The sequence below is a fragment of the Talpa occidentalis genome, unplaced genomic scaffold, assembly GCF_014898055.3.
Source record: "Talpa occidentalis isolate TD23 unplaced genomic scaffold, MPIMG_talOcc4v2.1 talOcc4.4, whole genome shotgun sequence".
In the NCBI taxonomy this organism is placed as follows: Eukaryota; Metazoa; Chordata; class Mammalia; order Eulipotyphla; family Talpidae; genus Talpa; species Talpa occidentalis.
Window position 1 is genome coordinate 78,028,978 of NW_023604295.1, and position 18,405 is coordinate 78,047,382.

General features: G+C 35.5%; 1 protein-coding gene and 1 long non-coding RNA gene across 16 annotated transcripts in view; one reads left to right on the forward strand and one right to left on the reverse strand.

Annotated features, from left to right (window-relative positions):
• Positions 1 to 18,405, forward strand: part of MECOM (MDS1 and EVI1 complex locus) — a 578,367-nt gene that overhangs the window by 541,560 nt on the left and 18,402 nt on the right. For 9 of the 13 annotated variants that reach the window (XM_054700716.1, XM_054700717.1, XM_054700720.1 and 6 more), the window contains 3 exons: positions 3,091 to 4,447; positions 7,244 to 7,331; positions 12,877 to 12,903. In XM_054700716.1, the coding sequence (XP_054556691.1) occupies positions 3,091 to 4,447; positions 7,244 to 7,331; positions 12,877 to 12,903 (1,472 nt within the window). The remainder of the gene's footprint in view (positions 1 to 3,090; positions 4,448 to 7,243; positions 7,332 to 12,876; positions 12,904 to 18,405) is intronic. The other 4 variants (XM_054700718.1, XM_054700719.1, XM_037525735.2 and 1 more) reach the window with 2 other exon arrangements.
• LOC119257642 (uncharacterized) lies at positions 893 to 9,295 on the reverse strand. 3 transcript variants are annotated; one of them, XR_005128091.2, is made up of 5 exons: positions 9,110 to 9,295; positions 3,895 to 3,998; positions 3,607 to 3,758; positions 3,398 to 3,510; positions 893 to 959 (listed from the first exon to the last, which is right to left on the reverse strand). It is a non-coding gene; the product is annotated as an uncharacterized LOC119257642 (long non-coding RNA). The 3 variants fall into 3 exon arrangements; XR_005128092.2 differs by lacking the exon at positions 893 to 959 and adding an exon at positions 3,024 to 3,306; XR_005128093.2 differs by lacking the exon at positions 3,398 to 3,510.

The window sequence follows — 18,405 nt, forward strand, 5'->3', positions numbered from 1 at the left end:
TACACCCTAATAATGTTCTCTCATATGCTACAGGCATAGATACTTCATTTATTTCCGATTTCCTATAAATATGTTTTGACAAATTTATTATGTTTGTGGGAAAACAGGACAGAATAGACCATCACAAATTAGAATCACACATCCAATGCCTTCTCTATTATTTGAAATAAAAGTCAGAAAACATAGATTCCTATCATCTCAGGTTCTGAGATCTGGAATTTTAATTGTGTTGAAGTCAAATTTTACTTGAAAGCACTATAGGGTGTCCCTTTCCAATTAGGTTGCATCAACTACTTCCCATAAATGTATTTTCAGTAATTATCGGTAAATTTAAATAGCAGATGGCAGTCTTCAAATGTAAAATCTGACAGAACCATGGGGTAATTAAAAATAATAGCTGTGTAATTTCGGAACAAAAGAGGAGTTGGTGTGGAGACTTTGGAGTGGAGGAGGTTCACCTAGAGTTGATATCTGTTTCTCACCAGAAGGCCACACACCACGATTTACCCCACTGGTGTGTTTATGGCAACTGTCTCTTGTTACAGTGTGCCGCCGAGCTTGAGCCCAGAGTCACCATCGCTAAGGTAATTACTCACTGGCTTTACAGAAACCTCCAGCCTTCCCAAATAGAAACCACATGCTCTAATAGGTTGAATATATTCAAAATACCTCTTAATTTGTTTAATAAGTTGAAAAATACAACATTAACTGCTAGCTAATTCCTTATTACTGAGAAAATTACAGTAGAGTATAGACTTCAACATCAATTGAGTCATTTACCTGGAGGCTTGGTGGTTTGTGGGGGGCCAGGTCAGGCCTTCAATGAGGAAAACAAAACCTTTGCCTATGGAGACATCCCAGAATCTGTGTTCTTGAGACCCGAACTGACCTGACACAGATGCTGCTCATCCGTATAACAAGGGATACCGCCAGGAAAGTCAAATGCACCTTCTGTCATTCTAATAGAGAGAAGCCCAGGATTTCTTAAAGCCATTCCAGTCATCAGAAAGATGTTTAGAGAGCAACATTGCCAAAAAATTGAAAAACAATCAGAAACTTACACCTTGGTTGAATATCCATCAGGACATTTTCTTAATGTTTTCTAATGCCCAGAGGGCAGGTGTTGCTTTTTTAATGAGAAATAATTATTTTCTTGTTATTGCTCACAGCTGATAGTATAACTAGTCAAAGTCTCATGTTTCTACCTTGTACATCGTATGGTTTGAATTAGTCTTTCGGAGAACTTAAATAGTATGTATATTTTTTGTATATGGTTAACTAGTATGTAAAACTAGTATGGTTTTTTTTTTCATTTTCATTGTGCAATTACTGTCAATTTTCTTTTTTTGATTGTATTTTTTTTAATTGATGTAACATTGGTTTGCCATTAAAGCAGACTCTGATCAATATATTCCAGTAGAATAATTGGGAAAGAAATCACTCATATCTTCTCTTCCCGTTAAAACCCAAGCTTATCTTTAAAATGTGAGAGTGCATGTTACAGCCTCTGCAATGTTATAAATTATCCCACAATTGAAAGGTCATTAATATTGGTAGGCAGACTGATACATGTACCACTGCATCTGAAGTGTTGTAGTAAAAGAAATAGCTATGGGATCACTTGGTACTTCCTGTTTGGTGGCGTGTGGGATAATCAGTTTCGGGTGAGTTTTGTGTGATGAAGGTGTATAAAATCTCCACCGTATGAGTTTTTTTAAAAAACATGACCATTGCTTTCACTTAGGAACTCAGCCGTTTCCATTTAAAGACACATCCTGTGGAAGTGATAAATATTCTATTTTTCTTAAATTCATTTCTTGTATAAATTTGCTTCTCAACACTTGCCTACAAGCATGTTTCTGCATTCCCTAGTCATGCATAGAAGCATTTAAAGGAAGTTCATACATAGACTAGATTCATCCTTACAAAATATAATAAAAAATATGATGCTTGAGAATCTGATCCCTGAAACTTACTGGACTTGAAGTGAGTGGGAGTCACGTAGCAAAGGGGTTCTGAAAGGTTACAGAGTTTGGTCTTAAACTATGCTTGGAGAGATTTGCACATAAGTGAGGGGGGAAAGGTTCTACCTTTTTGGCACATTTTTGGTGAAGTGGGATATTGCCCAGCTGCGCCCTCTCCTCTCTTCATTCTGGATTAGCGCAAAGCTCTCTCCCCTGTTTGCCACAGTTGGCTGTAACACATGGAAGTTAAGTCCTGAGATAACTGGTGAAGATATGACAAGTGGACATGTTTCTCAAGGACGGGGATTTCATAAATGCAGGAAGGTTAGCACAACCACTGGTGTGAGGGGAAGTCAGAGGACGTGATCATAGTTCATGGGAACCAGCAATGCAGGATGGGCTACATTCAATTTAGTTTCCTTTGCAGGCTTAAAATAGAGCTATTGTAAATTATGTCAGTCTTTCTCAAATCATGAAAATGATTGTTAAAAATGTCTCAGAATACACAATGTGCATTGTTGTATGGCTTTGATGTGTGAATGATGAGAGTGTATGATATAATACAAATTAAATAATGGTAGAGCAGTCACAGACCTTTTCCCCAAGGGGAGCGGGAATAAAGGTGAAGTTTCTGGTTGAGAGAAGACTGTTTTGTTTTGGTGCCTACAACATAGACTTTTTCAGAGGGTCTGAAAGTTTTAAAGGTTTCTTGATATGTTTCATGCTTAGTACATGTTATGTGTTCTAAAATTCTATTAGAGTAGTATTGGGTGGAAAGTCAATGCATGCCTAAGTTTGTGTTTTCCTTAAATATTTAGATACCCGAATATTATTATTCGGTATTATAATGCAAAGTATTATTCAGTGGGGATGACAAAATATTTATATATATATATATAAATATATATGGAATATTTGTGCTGCCTCAAGACATTTGTCAGGTTGGATGCCTTGCTTTGGAATCTAGTGAAATGGGGTTATTTGTGTTCGGAGCACTCAGACTGGTGCCTCCAACATCTTTTCCTGGCTTCCTAATTAAAATTTTGGGTAAACCAATTGTGATACTTGCTAAATTCAGAAGCAATTGACATAAAGCCTGAGATTCTTTTTTGTTGTTTGCACACAGGTGAGGTCTGCCATAAATCCTATACTCAATTTTCAAACCTTTGTCGTCATAAGCGCATGCATGCTGATTGCAGAACCCAAATCAAGTGCAAAGACTGTGGACAAATGTTCAGCACTACGTCTTCCTTAAATAAACACAGGAGGTTTTGTGAGGGCAAGAACCATTTTGCGGCAGGTGGATTTTTTGGCCAAGGCATTTCACTTCCTGGAACCCCAGCTATGGATAAAACGTCCATGGTTAATATGAGTCATGCCAACCCGGGTCTTGCTGACTATTTTGGTGCCAATAGGCATCCTGCTGGTCTTACCTTTCCAACAGCTCCTGGATTTTCTTTTAGCTTCCCTGGTCTGTTTCCTTCCGGCTTGTACCACAGGCCTCCTTTGATACCTGCTAGTTCTCCTGTTAAAGGACTATCAAGTACTGAACAGACAAACAAAAGTCAAAGTCCCCTCATGACACATCCTCAGATACTGCCAGCTACACAGGATATTTTGAAGGCACTATCTAAACACCCACCTGTAGGGGACAATAAGCCAGTGGAGCTCCAGCCCGAGAGGTCCTCTGAAGAGAGGCCCCTTGAGAAAATCAGTGACCAGTCAGAGAGTAGTGACCTTGATGATGTCAGTACACCAAGTGGCAGTGACCTGGAAACAACCTCGGGCTCTGATCTGGAAAGTGACATTGAAAGTGATAAAGAGAAATTTAAAGAAAATGGTAAAATGTTCAAAGACAAAGTAAGCCCTCTTCAGAATCTGGCTTCAATACATAATAAGAAAGAATACAGCAATCATTCCATTTTCTCACCATCTTTAGAGGAGCAAACTGCCGTGTCAGGAGCTGTGAATGATTCTATAAAGGCTATTGCTTCTATTGCTGAAAAATACTTTGGTTCAACAGGACTGGTGGGGCTGCAAGACAAAAAAGTTGGAGCTTTACCTTACCCTTCCATGTTTCCCCTCCCATTTTTTCCAGCATTCTCTCAATCAATGTACCCATTTCCTGATAGAGACTTGAGATCGTTACCTTTGAAATTGGAACCCCAATCACCAAGTGAAGTAAAGAAACTGCAGAAGGGAAGCTCTGAGTCTCCCTTTGATCTCACCACTAAGCGAAAGGATGAGAAGCCCTTGACTCCTGTCCCCTCCAAGCCTCCAGCCACACCTGCCACAAGCCAAGACCAGCCCCTGGATCTAAGCATGGGCAGTAGGAGTAGAGCCAGTGGGACAAAGCTGAGCGAGCCTCGAAAAAATCATGTGTTTGGGGAAAAGAAAGGAAGCAACATTGAAACAAGATCGGCCTCAGATGGTTCCTTGCAGCATGCAAGACCCACCCCTTTCTTTATGGATCCCATTTACAGGTAAGGGTGGATGAGCGAAAGATACCTGTGGACAAGTGTATGAGAAGTAGTTTTCACACTATAAAGTTATGACTTCCAATCTACCATTTTTATTGCTATTGTAAAGCAGAGAGTAAAGCTGCTTGAACTGGTGGACTCATTTTTTATTCAGAAAGTTTACTCGTAGGTTTGTACTTATGTTTGGATGTCTCTGAATTAGCTATTGTGGAAAAGGCCACGGAGTTCTTTCCCATGACAATAAATTTATCTTAATGCACATTCTTATGTGGAAAATATGGGAAAGCCATTTTTAAAGCAAGTTGTCCAAGTGGCAAAAGGATGAGGCTCTGGAAGACTTACTGCAAATATGCGTGGGTGCTTAAATGAGTCAGGTTATTTGGAATAAGATGGGGGCTATAACAGTAAGAGTTTATTCTTTGTTAACCTACCACTACATCCTTAATAAATACTGGTCACATTCTGTTTCTAAGTAAATCTCTTTGGCCACAAGTGAATGAAATATTAATCACAAAAATGTTTTGTATATAATGTGAGCCATCAACTTACAAAATAAGGCTCTATTTAATGCCTTCATTATCCACTTTCCTTTCATGTATCCAAAAATTCCTTGGGGAAAACATATATACTTAATAAAAAGCTTCTTAAGCCCAGAAGGCTAACTGAGTCATGTGCAGTGCAGAGAATCAGCATGGATTGTCCAGAGAGGGCTCAGTGTTATGAGCAGTCTTCGGTTTTGCTACACATAAAAAGGCCTTCAGAGCATCTTGTGCATTCTTCTATGAGAGTTGAGTTTCCATTCAAAATAACCTGGCCACCAAATCATGCCTGTTGTGTTTAAAATGAAAGAGTGCACAAAGTTGAGAATAGGGTCAGGTTGGGGGTTCTTCTTTCTCCTGGAGGAATTGTGTTCTGAGACATGATTCTCCCTGTAGATGAAAAATACTTTTCTCTCATCAAAGGATTTCCAAAGAGGCCAGTGTGTCTCTGAAGGAGAGCAAAGAATCAACTGCAATCACTTCCAAAAAAGTAAAAATCTGATGTATCCTCATGTTAAAAAAAAATCACTTGATCATTCAGAATGATTTAGTATTTAAACATAATTATCCTTATGGTGTATTCAAATGTTACTATGTTTTTTCATCAAATCTTGAACATTGCCAAGAGTTAATTATTCATTGGAATAATTTTTATTGGATGCTTAAAAGATGAGACTAATTAAATATTTTGTCTGATTATCTTTTATGAAGAGATAATTTTGTGCTTTTAAAAATGATATTTATTGCACTTCTAGTACTTACTAGGTACTAGAGTGACACATTCTTTTCACATAAGATTCTTTGTCTACCTAGTGTATTGCCAATACATTAAGTAAGAAACATCATCACTACGTTAAGGGCTTCCTCCCCTTGAACATTACAAGGTTTTAGAATTAAAAAAGAACAATACAAACAAAATCTCAGAGACACCAATACTATGCTTGGACACCCCACCCCCCATTATATCTTAGTTTGTGAGGCAATTGCATTATTAAAAATAAAAAAGAAGGTAAAATAAATCTTTCGTACTTTGTGAATAGCTCATACATTACTGATTGCCAGTAAGGTTGCATTTTCATCAGTGATATCGCTCCGTCCTTTGTGAAAATTATTTCTCACATTTTCTTAGAACCTTCCAATGTCAATGGACTTCCAATTCTTGCATGTACTCATTACAAGCTTCTCCATCACTTCTTAACCTTCCTTTTGATTACTCTATTGTTTGTCTTCCCTCTGGTATTTCAGTGTCATAGGCCTGTGATTTTATTAATGTCACAAAAAAGATCTAAACCTCAATTTTAGTATCAGACCTGGGAAGAAATCTTTATTTTCCTATGTCAAACATTGTTTTTCATCCATAAAATGGGCATGAAGCCCCTGTGTCAACAAGTGAAATAGTGTACACAAAGCAAAGTACGAAATTTTAAGAAGTAGTGACTTTTATTTTGATTCTTTAAGAGTAATGATTCAACAGTGTTTGAAAGAAAATTACAGCAGCAGAACTTCTCAAACCTGAGGGGGGAAAAGGAATTAGAAATAAGGACTTTATGTATTTTTTAAATGAAAATTACCAGGAATTGGTAAAAAAAAAAAGTTAAATTGATCCATAATGTCATGTCATATATTCTTAGTAGAAAATAGAATGGCTAACATTTATAAAGCAGAGGGTAAGTTTTATGTATGTCTTCCGACCTTCAAAGTATTCCTCTTGCTCATCCCACCCCTTGTACTGTTCAAAGTGTGCCATTAGAGGAAGGAATTCCACAGAGTAGCTAGCAGGAATTCCACAATTCCACAGAGTAGCTAGCAGGTTGTATGGTGTGCTTAGAAACTCTCCTGCTGCCTTGGAAAATACGGAAAAAATAACATGACTCTGTGGTAGAATACTTTATTGGTAGAAAATAACTTTAATTTTCAAAATTAATCCCATCCATATGATTTCAAAATTGCCAAGCATTTTTGCCTACATTTGAAATGGAAATACATACATTTATGATCAATGCCTTTGGCTTTGTCTTTTCATTTTTTCTATTTCCTCATTATTATCATTACTAGTCATTCAATAAACAGGACCTTCCTTTTTTGAGCACCGAGGAGTGCCATAGTATTCCTTAACAACTGAACATCTTTAAATTTTTATGAGTGTGCTTTCCAGAAACCTACCATTTGCCGTATTGTTAGCTGTTGTAAATGTCAGTGATTATGCAGTGATTGATATGTAAGTCTAATTCATCTCCAAAATCTAATTTTAAACTTTCAGAGTAGAGAAAAGAAAGCTAACTGATCCACTTGAAGCTTTAAAAGAGAAATACTTGAGACCTTCTCCAGGATTCTTATTTCACCCACAAGTAAGTATTTTGTATTTGCAGCTTCAAACTTGTAAACTAACTTGTTGATCCTGAAAGGCAGGTGCAATGAAATGAAAGAATTCTTGAGAACATTAGGATTTCCTATGACGCTGTTGTGGAAGAACACAGGAAATTCTAGCGGAATTAAAACTCAACTTTTTAAAGAAAAAGTCATTAATAGATGTGTGAAAGTAATATGATGTTGCTGTTAAATTGTCGTCTGCTGTTAGCTACTTACTGAGTCAAAGTGAATTTTGAAGTAAGCAAAATTCAGCTAAGAAAGTAAATACTGAAGTTGTCTTTTGTATTTAAAAATTATCTATGCTGAGAAATGTATCTTACAGTGATTCCTTTCAAATTCATAAAGGTTGTTTGGTTCTGTTAGTGCTTAGATAAAAACAGGAAATGAGTCTACCTGACAAGTTGTTACCATAGAGAGTGAAGGAATTTATGTAGAGACCACTGGGCGCGTTCCAGCAAAATTCTGTAATTACACAAGAATTCACCACAATACACACAGCTATTTACTGAATAGAGTTTTGTCCCTTTATCAAAATACAGTTTCTCATTTCTAGGAGGATATAGAGGGGTGATATCTAATTGGCTCATCTCTGTGTCCCTGCATATGTAGTCATTTTTTAAAACTGGTTTATATATCAGTCGACATGTGGGGAATTGTGTTGAAACAACAAATATAGAAACATCTTGAATCTGGTTTCTAGTTTATATTGATTTTTTTCAAAGATATAAACTCTGGTCTGTCTAAGTAGTGAGCAAAAGCTTTATGAAATGCTTGAAAACAGAGTAGACCAATTCATTGTGTTTCAGTATGTTCAAACCAAAAATTATGCCCCATTAATAAATTAGTGGAATTTTATGTAGACTTTCTTAGACGGTTATGAGATACCCGTCTGTGATTTTTTTAACCCATCCCCTCCCGCCACTGTTACCTTTCCTTCACATATTCAAGTAGCTTCCCAAAGTCCTGAATAGCAGACTATGTGAGTGAAAATACTATCTGCTTGGCTAACTGAATAAATCTAACATTGCTCAAAAATTATCTTTATTTCCAACTGAGAAAATATATGATTTAATAGTAAAAGGCTTGGAATTATTCCAGTTTGTATTTTTTTGAAAGGCTAGATAATTGTATTATTTACATAATTACCGTATGGAAAAGAGGCAAGTTTAAAATACTAAATGTTTAACAGATACTTATGTTTTCTATTCCGGCTTATCTTAATCGTACTTGTAGTTTTCATGCACTGATAAACCTCTATGTAATATGCATTTTGTGTCAAATATTGCTCAAAAAGTATATCTCTCTTGATAACTTCCTCTTCTAATTTTAACTAAATGATTTATAAAATTATTATAGTTATATACATTTAATTACAATAATTAAATTCTTTTCACAGTCTAATAATCTTTAAAAACAAATAATTATTCACTTCAAAATTAAGTGCTATGTGTAAATGGTATAATCGGAAAAAAAAAAAAGACTGGGGGCCAGTGTATCTGGCTTTTAGTTTTGTTATCTATAAAATGAGGAGTTGTTTATAAGGTTCTTATTTAATCTGAAATTCAAATACTTTTAGTTAGCAAAACTAGAGTTACTGGTGTTTAAGATGATAAATTCCATCTGTCAATAAATCTACATGTGCATGCAACTGTTATGTAGTATGGTACATATTTGTTAACCAAATAATGTAAGAGAAATGCTATATTTTAATATCTGCAAAGTTAATGAAGGATCACGAAGGATGAGGCACTCTTACAGTGTCTGCAGCACAGCAATCCTTCCCTCAGATCTTCACAAACACTCCCGTGGGAGCACATTGGGTGTTCCTTCCCACCCCAGACTGTCGTCTTGTAAAGGGTAGCCTTCTGCTGCTCTTCATTTTTCGATTAGAATGCAAAGGTGATAAAATAGTTAACACCTGGTATGTCATGAATACTGACATTAAAATGGATGCCTGCCATTCTGTAGCAGGGTTCTGGAACCCTTGCCATACCAACTGTTAATACTTTAGTAGTTGGCTAGTGAACTGTCTGAAGGGTTTTTTGGGAAGAAGCCAGGGCAGCAGGTGAACATTCAGGGTGTTTGCTGCAGAGGCTACTTACCAACCACCAAAGAAGTATTCCATTATTGTTATGACTATCCTGGCTGGTTTTGCATGTAGTGATTGTATGTCAATGGAATGCAGATAACAAAGACAGTTGCCTGGGAGAAGCTTGGGTCAGCCATTTTCACCAAGCCTTTACACCAATCAGTGTTTTATTCAGAGAATCTGCCTCAAATGCTCTGAAGTTCCAACAGAACTTTTGTTGTTTCTAGTAGTCTGCCAATCCTATCATAGCCTCAAAATTCACTTACAATCAAACACTACCCAGAAATCAGGGCAAGAATAACTGCTTAGCAGTAGTGCCTAGGTTTTGAGGTCTTCTCTATCTGCATGTGGGGATAACCTCTTCCAGCCTTACAAGAGTAGATATAAAGATCAGTGTTCACATATACAGCATGTTTAGCATTGTGTTTGGCATGTGAAAGCTATTATTATTAGTGAAGCAGAAGTATTCCATTTTGAAAAGAAAATATTATCAGTGAAATATGCTCCTGATACTTCCTGTGTGCAGTTTCTTTGGTGGATTTATAGCATGTATCTAGAAATACTTGAAAAGATGATTACCTTGTCCTTGGCATGACCTCATTGTGTAGAAATAAGGTGGCAGAGAGCAAGTAGTCAAAATGGAAGTACTTTCTCTGCCCCCAAATATTGCCATGATTTTGTGGCTAAGTAAGTACTTGGATAAAACCATCTGTTCATTGCTTCATCCTTCACTTAAAAGGTATTGGAGCAAACTCTATGGCCTATTTGAGCTTCCATATCTTCATCTTCAGAATGAGAATATTACCTACTCTATTTCTTAGAGTTTCATAATAATAAAGAGATCATGTATTCTTAATGCTTTATGGAAAAGTTTTATATCATTTATATATGCTTGGCAGTGTATATGCTTGGCAGCGTATATGCTTGGAAGTGTATTCTCTGGGCAAATCTGCTTTTACAATTTTTAAGTATCTTTATGTTCTACCCAGTATGTCTTTCCCCAGTACATGTTACAAAAGTAATTTCTAATCATGAAAGATGAAGTCCTCAATAGATATTTTTGGAATTTTATTGAAAATCCATTAGGGTGTCTCCCTGGTGGTGCAAGGAGTTAAGTCACAGCACTCTGAAGCCACTGCATCATGAGTTCAATCCCTGGCCAGGGAGATACCCATATAGCACAGCAGACCTCTCCTGACTCTCCCACCGCTCCCCTCAGCAGTGTATTTCAGTCAATCTGCCTGTTCTGTTCCACACTCTGTCTCTGGTGAATCCTCTCACCTCCCCCCACACACCTCTGGCCTGTACCCCAATTCTTGTATGCATAAATAAATAAATCTTTAAAAAATATTATTAATAAGAAAGAAAATCCATTAGGCCATCTCATTGTCTTTTGAAATAAGAGAAAATGTTTTAAAAATTCTTGTCAGAAGTACCCAAAAAACATTCCTCCAATTTAAGAGACAAATGGATTTTTATTTTTAACTATTTTCATTCTATTTTTTCTTATTTAATTACATAAATCAGTTTTTTATTTGAACAGTATTTGTTTTTGATGTCAATTAAATGTATTTGAAAATAAATTTATTGTCATATATGCATTTTAAAATATTTAAATTAATTATTTTATTAATGGAATACCATTGTTTTCATCCTGGTTAGTATTTTGACAACATAGGATTTCTCCCCTCAGGTATGGTCACCATAGCTCTCCCACCACCAAAGCACCCATAGTCCTCCACCATAGCCTGTTGTGCTCTCCCCACCTTCCTGGTTCTCATTCCTCCCCCTTCCCTCTCAGAGGCCTCAGATCTATGGTCAATTATCAAGGGTTGTTTTTAAATTTTGTCTTTGTCAACCCTTTGTTTGATTTCTCTATATTCCATATACTAGTGACACCATTCAGTATTTATCTTTCTCCTTCTGACTTATTTCACTTAGCGTGATACCTCCCAGCTCTTCTCATGTTGCGACAAATGGCATGAGTTTATCTTTTTTGATCAGTGAGTAATATTCCAGTTTGTATATATACCACATCTTCTTGTTTTCCAAAATGATTGTCAAGGTCTTAAATTTCTACAATTCAATTCTTAAAGAAGTTTGTTCATTCTATAATGTCATTATGGAAATATTAAGCCTTCTATTTCACTCTTACAAATAAGTTAGTTTAATATGAGAGAAATAAGTATTATAGAGATTCTCCCTGGATATGTGGGTGAAAATTATTTGTGAAATCATAGTTTAGAGTATAATTTTGAAAACAACTAGATGATATGGAGACTATTATTCTGTGATCCCCAGACTGTTCATTTAATTGATTTCTATTTTAGGTAACTGACAGTCACATGATAGTTAATTTTTTTGAAATGCCATCTATAGAGGTCATTTGGCAATTGCACTGTTGAAAAACTCACTATTATTCCTTGGTTTGATTTTCCTATAATTTTAATACTGGTTATTTATGCATTTAATCTCAGGTGTTTGGCTTTGAAACAGTTTCAATTTTACTTACATTTCTGTCCTTCATTCATCTTTAAAATTTCTTTTAAAATGTCTGACCATCCTTCTACTGTGTCACAAGAACCTGGGGAAAAGTTAGTCATTTCCCAACATCATTTATATATTAATATGAAAATCACTAAAGTTTTTTTGCTTTTTATCTTTCTTTCTTTTAGCATGTATTTCAGATCATTAGATTTCTTCTGTGATAAACCTTTCATCCATTAAAATATAGGTATCTTTCTTATTAAAGATTCCAAAGCCTATGAAAGTATGATCTACCCCCTTTAGCCAAATAAAATGATGTTTTTAATGGCATAACCTTTGGGTTTCTGGAAGAGCTTCTGTCTCACTGAAGTGATCCTTCCCATGAGTTATCATAACTAGAACTTTGTAGATCTTTTAATTATTATCCTTAGACATGCTGACTACTGATGGTCTAAGATTCATGCTAATAAAAGTTCAGTAGTGTATTTATAAGTGCACTATGTTTGTTACTGATGAGTCATATTTAATTATATTTTCTTTGTTCCTATTTAGTATTACAAAAATACAAAAGACTGGATATTTTATAGGAAACTGTTTAATTTTTAACTATTGAAGTGAAATTTAGGAATTGTGTAGTGAGTAATAATTTAAAAAGGAAGTGTTTGATATTTAAAATTTAATGTAGGTAGCATTTAGCTTCAAAAAATAAAAAAAAGAACATACTGGTTTTTATCCTTATTCTAAAATTCAATTTAGGGAGAGGAAATTCAGGAGTGTTATAAAATATTTAATATTTATTTACAAAGCTTCTACTCAAGGTACAGTTACATGATATGCAAAAAATTACTAAGTTAGCATAAATGTTAATTAATTATTCAAAAGATAGTTTGCAATGAAGATACCTGTACAGAAGTAATTTTTTGTTTTTGTTTCAATTTTGCTCCCAGTTCCAACTGCCTGATCATAGAACTTGGGTAAGTTTCCTACTTATATTTTTGATTAAAGTAACATAGCATTAAAAAGAAAATAACATATTCTAAATTGCTATGCAAACAGAAATAATTCTGAGCCCTTTTTTCATGAAATGATATGGGTTCAGTAATAGTTTTCTAGTTTTGTCAAGCTGTAAAATACTTTCAGTTACAATTGGGCATTTAGCGTGCTATAAATTGTTTACAGAAAGAAGTTTATTCTATAAATCTGACCCATTTCACACAGTTATACTTGAGTTATATTCCTTCTGGGCACTTAGTAGAGTGTCCTTAAAAGAGGCGTTGACATGGATCAGTAAATGGAAACAACCGTTATTTGGGAAGCCTGTAAAAGATGCTTTTGATAAAGTCTTCGAAATTTAAAACCTGAACTTATGTGTAGACATAAACTGATAATGGAATTCATATCCCAGGACAGAACTTAATTCTGGCCATTTAGAGAAATAATATTAACTGTTTAAAAATCCTTATTTAACTAATGAGTGGATCTTATAGCATTGAGTCTCATTCCCTCAACTTTCAGTTAGTATTTCTAGATAACTCAGTTGTCAATTAATGATACTAGAATATCAAATACAAAGAATAAACTTATTTAGTTTTCACTCCCAAATAAACCTTCAATGGAAATAACATATTATATAATTTCCTCTAAATATATGTACTTTTACTTCTTTATATCTTTATCACTCAAAATGATACTATTCTGAGTTATGGGAAAAATCTTGAAGTGTAGTTCAATTTTCCTGTAGTCACCATATAATCATGTAAAATAATTTTAAATTGAAACATTTTAGCAGTTACCTATTTATGCTATCTCATGTTCATTTTCTCCATTATGGAATTTGTATTGAATTGTGACCTTTCTCTAATGTTCATAGATTTCCAAAGGCAAAGTTGTACAGTAAGAGGGTGGTTCTTTGATTATTTTGCTCTGTGATTCCAGTGCTATTCACCTGCTTTTCCTGGCAGAGTATCACCTGTCTTGAGGATTATTCCGGCTGATCCTTATGCTCTCTAAGAGAGAATTTTAAAATTTTCCCTGTATTTTTCTTTATTAATTTTCTAATTTTCTTACATTACTCATTTTTGTACAGTATTTGATTTTTCTTCTTAGGCGTAATTGCTGTATATATCCTACCACCATATCACCTGTGAACCATCACTATGGTCTCTTGTGCTCTGCCCACCCATTTTAATCACTCACCTTCCCTCTCCCCTGCTATAAGCCTCAGATCTGTGGTTGCTTACAAGTTTTGTCTTTTTTATTCTTTTTGATCCTTTGTTCAGTTTCCCTATATTCCTCCTATAAGTGATATCATCTGATATTTTTATTTTTTCCTTCGCTTATTTCACTAAGTGTAATCCCTTCCAGCTCCACCCATTTTGCTGTGGATGGCATGAATTTATCTTTTTGATTGCTGAGTAGTATTCCATTGTATATTATACCACATCTTCTTGAACCAGTCATAAGATAGAGGATTATTTGACAGTAGCTGTGTTGTTGACAATTTCATGCAGAAAGTGCCATCCCTTCCATAAATAGGTTCTACCAACTTTCCAAACCAATTCATGTTTTAAGCTGAGTTCTCTTACCTGATAATACGATGACATAGCAGATGTCATTGCAGTGTTTTGGAAATGCTCCTTTTCTGCTATTAGATTTTTCAGAGCTATGATTTATATTTGTACTATAAAGCATTGGTGGTAAATAGTAAAAATACTCTTTATAATTTTTTAGTGGTTAAAAAACTCTAACTGATTTCATAATCATGACTGCTGAATATGATACATGGAGTGAGATAACCATAAAATATGAATATTTACTTTGTCCACAAATGGCCATGGTTTTGAGATTTCTCAAGATTATCAAATGAATAAATATAGAAAACAACCAAATCTACAAACTTTCCCATCATAAGCTATTTATGAAAAATAGTTATTTTATGATAACTGCATCTGTAATCTAATTTGTGAAATAGCCACATAATTCATGGTGCTATTGGACATATCATTTCCTATAATCAGATTGTCACTTTAATAGTTTTAATGACAAACTTCTTAATGTCATCAATTATTGGCTGCCAGATAATAAATGTTAAGTGCTTAGGACCCAGTTGATGATATCTTGCCTACTGAAATGTTTTTAAAAATATTAACTTATTTGACTGGAGAGATAGCTGCATTTTTTTTGGTAGGAGCTAGGGAATTGTGTCTAAATATTACTTTGCATCAGAATAAAGTTTTAATAGCCTCCTGGGGACCAGAAAGGGGAGAAATGACTTCCTCTTCTAGACATCTGGCCGTAGATACCATCAACAACTGTTATGTATGTAAATAAAAATTACTGTTCCATAGAAAAAAACCCTGTCATTTACTGATTGGAGATTAGCCATGACATTAATAGGACACAGAGCGATACATTTCTAAAACTTTTTCCTCCCTTATTTTCTCCATTCTCAGCAAATTTCTTTTTCATAGTAGTACACATCACTTTCTTCATTGGATTTTTCATAACAGAAAAATACATGCCGGATTCTGTTCCATTTCTCCTAATTCTTGACATTTTAATTGCCAAGCCAGGCTTTAAAATGAATGCCAAAGCTTAATACTTTTTGTACAATGCATTGTACTTTTGTACAATGATGTTTCAGGAGAAATAGCATATGATTCAGCTGAGCTAGCCTGAAAAAGTTGGGGTTTGGGCCAATACACTAGATAAACTCATTTTAATCCTATACCTTAATTCAACATGTAGGCTAAGACTAATGTTGGCCACAGAATCACTAAACTACCCCAAATGGCAGATGTCTAAGTCACTTCCATCTATACTAATGGAGTAGCATATTCTTTTCTGCTGAGGTCAAGTGCCATGGAGTAAATTCTTATGAAGATGAAAGGAAGGATTCAGCAATGGCTTTTATGTTGCTTCAATGGTTGCCAGCTACACAGAAAGTGGTGTGTGTGTGTGTGTGTGTGTGTGTGATGTTAATAGTTACACTAACTTCCTATCTTCCTTTTCTCCCTTTACCCACTCCAATTTAATCCTCTTTTTATTTGACACTAGAAGCCAAAGGTAGGCATAGCTTATAAGAGAGACACTTGGGTAACCCCTGTTCTTTTTCCTATTATCTTTAAGAATGTCATTATTTAGTCATCAAGCCCATAATATATTTCTTGTTTCCTGATGGTTTTCCCAAATCGAAACAGTTTGAGGTAAAGTAATCACAGTGATCTTTCTTCAAAAGGAGCTATTAGCAGCTACTAAAGCAAGACACATTTCTCAACAGCCAATTGCTCTTAAATAACTTGAAGGGTTTGTAGTTTATATGTGCTAGAGATGAAAGCTGAGAATAATAATTGTCATGAGTAAGCTATTTTCCATATAAAAGGAAAAGTATTTCTATAAGATGTATTGCCACAGGAACCTAAGTGTGTCAGCAGGGTGGACACTCAAATGATTTAAAACCACTAGATAATGAAACATTACTCAAATATTAAATGTATATAAATAAAACATTTATAATCATCACTCTTGCACTTACTATTCTTCCCAATAAATATATGCAATCATGACCCTTACCCTTGCTTGTTACTGCTAATCAGCTTGAAGGCCAGGGGTCATTTTTCACTCAGACAATTTATTCCACAGTGGCTAGACTATCAAAATGATTTTCTGCAAGGAACAATTAGAAGGAATAAATGCAAATAAAACAGTATCATAAAATATTTCTGGATTGATTTTTAATAAATAAAATACAAAGTGATATGAAAATGCTAATGTCCTGACTAGAGGGGGATAATGACCCGATTCTGCAGGGACAGACTCTCTCCAACCTTTCTGAGCAGCAGCATCATTCCATATCTCTGCCCTGTGATCAGTATGTGTCAAAATCTTTCATCGTGACAAATGTGCTGTCCACTTGCATCTGTGGAGAATGTTTTAGCAGCTGAGTGATTATGAATCAAACCCCTGAGCTTATAGCCCCTACCGCCTCCCAATGCGTTCACATTTGTCGTCTGACAAGTAAATGTATCTTGACTTTCCTCTGAGATTTTTTGCACATTGTTTGATGAAAGACATTTGGCAAATTGGCAGTGGTACCCTGTACATTGCAATTTGTAGCTAGCATTAGGAGTCTGGGCATGAAATGAGAGGGCAGGCTCTGGGATAAAGGGAAAAGAAAGAGCTAACTACAACATGAATAGTCATTTGAAGAATCAAGCATACAATATTCCCTTTGTAAGAGGAGGCTAATGTTCAGGCCATTCTGTTAAGATTTTGCTCCAGTTTAAGAAGTCAATGGCATTGTGTCCAGCAGCTGGTCTGTGAAATATTTACTTTTCTTTTTGGGCAGGAGGTATTGCCTTTTATTTTTAACCTGAACTCATAAATTGGCCTCTGTCTCAGTCCTGCCATCTCATCAGCAAAAGACTCATCCTCACTGGTTGAACAGTTTTCCTGTATGGTTGTTACCATTTTTAATCCGTGCATGGAATCTTCTGGTCTACCATCCCAGCTCTTTGTGAAACATGTCCAGTGCAGGCAGCGTGTAAACACCTTTTCAAGAGCTTTCTCGGTTCTCCGGTGGCATACTGCCCTGAGAACCAAATACATAGTGGGTGAGTTGATTTAATAGGATGGCCTGTGAATCTGCATTTCTATTAAAAAATTCAGTATTAAGCAGCTTCCAAATAAAATGTGAGCATTGAGTAAGTGACATTTCTGGAAGATCCAAGGAAAGAGGAGACCCTCTACCTGTGGATGATAAGGACCAAACTAACTTTTAAAAGTAAACACTAGGGGCCTCCCTGGTGGCACAGCAGGTTGAGCGCTGCGCTATGAAGCTGTCTGCAGACTGCAGCACAGGCTTGATCCCGGCCGGCGGGCAAGGGTCCCACATGGTGCGTCAGATCTCTCCTGTCACAGCCACTGCTCCCCTCAGCAGTGTGTTTCGTCAGTCTGCCTGCTCTGTTCCCCGCTCTGTCTCTGGTGAATCCTCTCACCCTCCTGCGCATCTGGCCTATACCCCGGTTCTTGTATAAAAATAAATAAATCCTTTAAAAAAATTAAAAATGAAAGTAAAGACTATTCTCTCATTATAGTTTTGCAAATATCTGTGTAGGTAGACCAAAATTTGAAGATTTTAAGCAAAATAGAGTAAGGTATTAGAGATCAGGAATTAGGCAGAATAGTTTTTCCCCAAGAATATTTCTTTAAGAGTATGGTTATGCTAATTGTACCCCTTATTTTCTAATGTCCTTGTCAAGATATATTAAAAGAATTTTATAGTAATATGTCATGGTCATTGCAAGTCAAACTTTGTCTAGGAAAAAAGGAATAGTTCATTAAAATTTGTGTATGTTTCTACATAAAAAATCTTGTATATATTAACATTGTATCAGGAAAACACCTCTTAACACATTTAGTTTTTTCTTTATGCATTACAAACATTTAACTTAAGCTGTAACTATGGAGCACTTGGT